At 66.6% G+C, this 2,804-nt stretch overlaps 1 protein-coding gene across 1 annotated transcript; it reads right to left on the bottom strand.

The window, feature by feature from the left end:
• Nucleotides 1–439: 439 nt before the first annotated feature.
• LOC132321899 (proline-rich protein 22-like) lies at nt 440–2,055 on the bottom strand. The gene is made up of 2 exons (XM_059835277.1): nt 1,897–2,055; nt 440–1,081 (listed from the first exon to the last, which is right to left on the bottom strand). The coding sequence occupies exons 1-2, from the start codon at nt 2,053–2,055 to the stop codon at nt 440–442; spliced, it is 801 nt and encodes a 266-aa protein (XP_059691260.1).
• Nucleotides 2,056–2,804: the final 749 nt, after the last annotated feature.

The raw sequence follows: 2,804 nt of genomic DNA, 5'->3' as shown, positions 1-2,804 counted from the left end.
CCTGGCCCCCAAGGTCTGTCCTTGTCCCGGGGACTCCATGCTGCTTTCTGTGTGGGGCCGTGTCCGTGTGTCGTGCAGGGACCCGTCTGTCCTGGCTCCCCTGCCGAAGGGCTGCTTCCCCTGGGGAAGGGGACAGGGCAGTCCCCCGGCTGCCGCCATTGTCTGCCCCGCTGCTGGTGACTCAGCCCTGGGGACGGCTCGGTGCCCTTCGGGGCTCGCCGGCTCTGCTGTGGGGCTCTGCGGGGCTTTTGCACCTCTTGGGTGCCCTTTCCCGGTGCCCCCTGCGCTTCCTCCCGCTCCCACACAGGCACGGAGTAGTTCAGGAGAAATGGCTTTTAATGAAGAAAACAAGAGAAGCGGCCTCACCAAATCTACTATACCAACACCACCACCCTCCCCAAATACCCAGCCCTCCTCCCCCACTCCCCCCATCTCCCTCTCACCCCTGCTGTGGGTCCAAACAACCCCCCGCCACCCCCGTGCTGCCGGCGAGAGCCCTGCGCTTGCTGGCTGGCTTTGGCGAGGTGCTCTTGGCGCGCTTCTTCCCCCGCTTCTCTGCCGTGGCAGGCTGGGACGGTGGCAGGTCCCTGCCCTCATCCCCCCACGGCTCCTGGGGCTCCAGCCCCATGACGAACTCGTCCAGGCTGAGGATGGCGTCAGCGGTCTCGGGGACGCTGTAGTCGGGGCTGAGCAGCTCTTCGGGCAGGGAGAGCGAGGCGAAGTCGCAGTGGGGGATGGCTGCGCCGGTGCCACCAGGGTCCCCAGGCCTGGGGCCGCTGCTGGGAGCGTCCTGGCTGACCCCCACCGCGTCCGGGGAGCAACCAAAGAGCCTCAGGGCCTCTTCGAGAAGGACCTCCTCAGCCACGGCGAGGTCGCCTGTGGGGTCCCCCAGGGCTTGCTCGTGGGGGGCAGCAGAGGGGCTGGGGGGGACGTCGCTGCCCGGGGGGATGTTGCTTCCCGGGGGTGCTGCCCTGGGGGTGGCACTGCCGGAGGTCTTGGTCTCTGCGGGCTGTCCCTGGATCTGCTGGTAGCTGGGGATGGACGTCGGCAGCAGCGGGGGGGCTGGGGTCACCGCTCTCCCCTGCTGGGTGTAGGGTGGGAGGTGTTGCGGCTGTCCCTGGGGGCTCCGAGGGGCTGCCCAGGCCGGGGGGGTCCCGCAGCCCCCGGGACCCCACAGGGCAGCACCCGGCAGAGAAGCGGCAGCACGGCCAAGCGTGGCCGTGGCCAGTGGAGGCAGATGGGTGCTCGTCCACGGGATGTGGAAGAGCTGGGGGTGGAAGCAGCAGCCGCATGGAGCCCTCTGCAGACCTGTGTGGGGGAGAGGGAGCCGTGCTGGGCCGGGGGGACCCTCCAAGGGCACCCGCCAAGCCGGCCCTGATGGCTGAGGTCCCCCGGCTCTGCGCTAGGCACGTGGGGAGCTTGTGGCCGGGGCACTCGCCGTGGGGTGAGCTGACGTGCCAGTGGGACCAGGTTGCAAATTGGGGAACGAGACTCACTTCCAGGGGGCTGACACGGGAGAGGTGGCCCCAAGGATTTGGGAAGTTCTGTGGAAATGGGATTTAGTGCGCACCCATCACCCAGGCAAGGGCAGGGGATGGTCGCCCGGGCTTGCTGAAGCCCTGTGCCATATCTGCCGGGGGAGCAGGGGTGGTGGGGATGCTGCGAGTGCTTGGGGGTGGTGGGGGGATCCTGGGCGTGCCCAGGGGTCGGGGGTGCTGAAGGTGCCGAAGGTGGCGGGGTGCCCGAGCAGAGAGTGGTGCCATACCTGCTGGTGGTTCCTGGGGGGCCAGCCCCACTGGGGGTGCCCAGGCTGCGGGGAAGGGCTGCTCCTGCCCGGGCAGTTGGCACAGGTTGGGTGAGCCTGCAAGAGAGACAGGAGTGATGGCCATCGGTCACCTCTGCTCTTGCCCCCAGGAGCGTCCCGGGCTGCAGGGGTCGGGGTGGGTCCCTACCTCGGGGGTAGAAGGTTTTGGGGAGCACAAAAGGCTGAAGGAGCCAGGGCGCCGGGGGGGCCCAGGGCCCACGCGCTGGGAGCCGCAGCGGTGGCCGCGCCATGGTCCGTTGTGGCTGTTGGCTGCTAAGGACTCTCTGGGTCTCCCAGGATGGAATGCGGGGGCTCCCTGTGTTTCGCCCCGCCCCAACAGCCTCCCCAGCTCCTCCTGGGGAGGGAAAGGGTTAAGGGGGGCTGGGCTGCCCCGGGCCCTGCAGGCGGCTGTTGGGGGCTGTGGGTGCAAATGCCCTTGGCTGGAAGCCTTGGTGCCTTCCCAGAGCTGGGATATCCTTGGGATTAGTGGGACTTGGTGGAAGGGGTCCCGCTGGGATGGAGGGTCCAGGCTGTTCAGGAGGGGTGGGCAGGGCAGGCGAGGTGGAGGTGTCGTGCTGTATGTGAGGGAGAGGTTTGATGGTAGAGCCCTTACAGGCGGCGATGATGTACGTGATCGAGAGCCTCTGGGTGAGGATGAGGGGGATGGAAAGCAAAGCAGATGTTGTAGTGGGTGTCTGCTAGCCATCGCCCAGCCAGGATGCCAGCGCTGAGGAGTTATTCTACAGGCAATTAGGAGAAATCTCGGGATGGGCAGCCCGTGTCCGTATGGGGGATTTCAAGTCCCCAGGCCCCAGCGGGGAATACCATACTGCTGTGACGAGCAGGTCTGGGAAGTTCCTGAAGTTTGTGGGACAGAACTTCTTGTTACAAGTACTCAGGGAGCCAACTAGGAAAGATGCCCTCCTAGACTTGCTGGTTGGGAATGGAGGAGGACTCGTGGGAGATGGGATGCTCTTGGCCACAGTGATCATGAAACGGT

Source organism: Gavia stellata, unplaced genomic scaffold, assembly GCF_030936135.1.
Source record: "Gavia stellata isolate bGavSte3 unplaced genomic scaffold, bGavSte3.hap2 HAP2_SCAFFOLD_83, whole genome shotgun sequence".
Classification (NCBI taxonomy): domain Eukaryota; kingdom Metazoa; phylum Chordata; class Aves; order Gaviiformes; family Gaviidae; genus Gavia; species Gavia stellata.
Note: the sequence above shows the minus strand (reverse complement) of the source record. Positions and strands in the feature narration are given on the sequence as shown.

Coding starts and splice junctions, on each gene's coding strand:
- LOC132321899 (XM_059835277.1), bottom strand. CDS start 2,055: ATGGCGCGGCCACCGCTGCGGCTCCCAGCGCGTGGGCCCTGGGCCCCC. Junction 1,082..1,896: donor TCCTGGGGGCAAGAGCAGAG/GTGACCGATGGC, acceptor TACACCCAGCAG/GGGAGAGCGGTGACCCCAGC.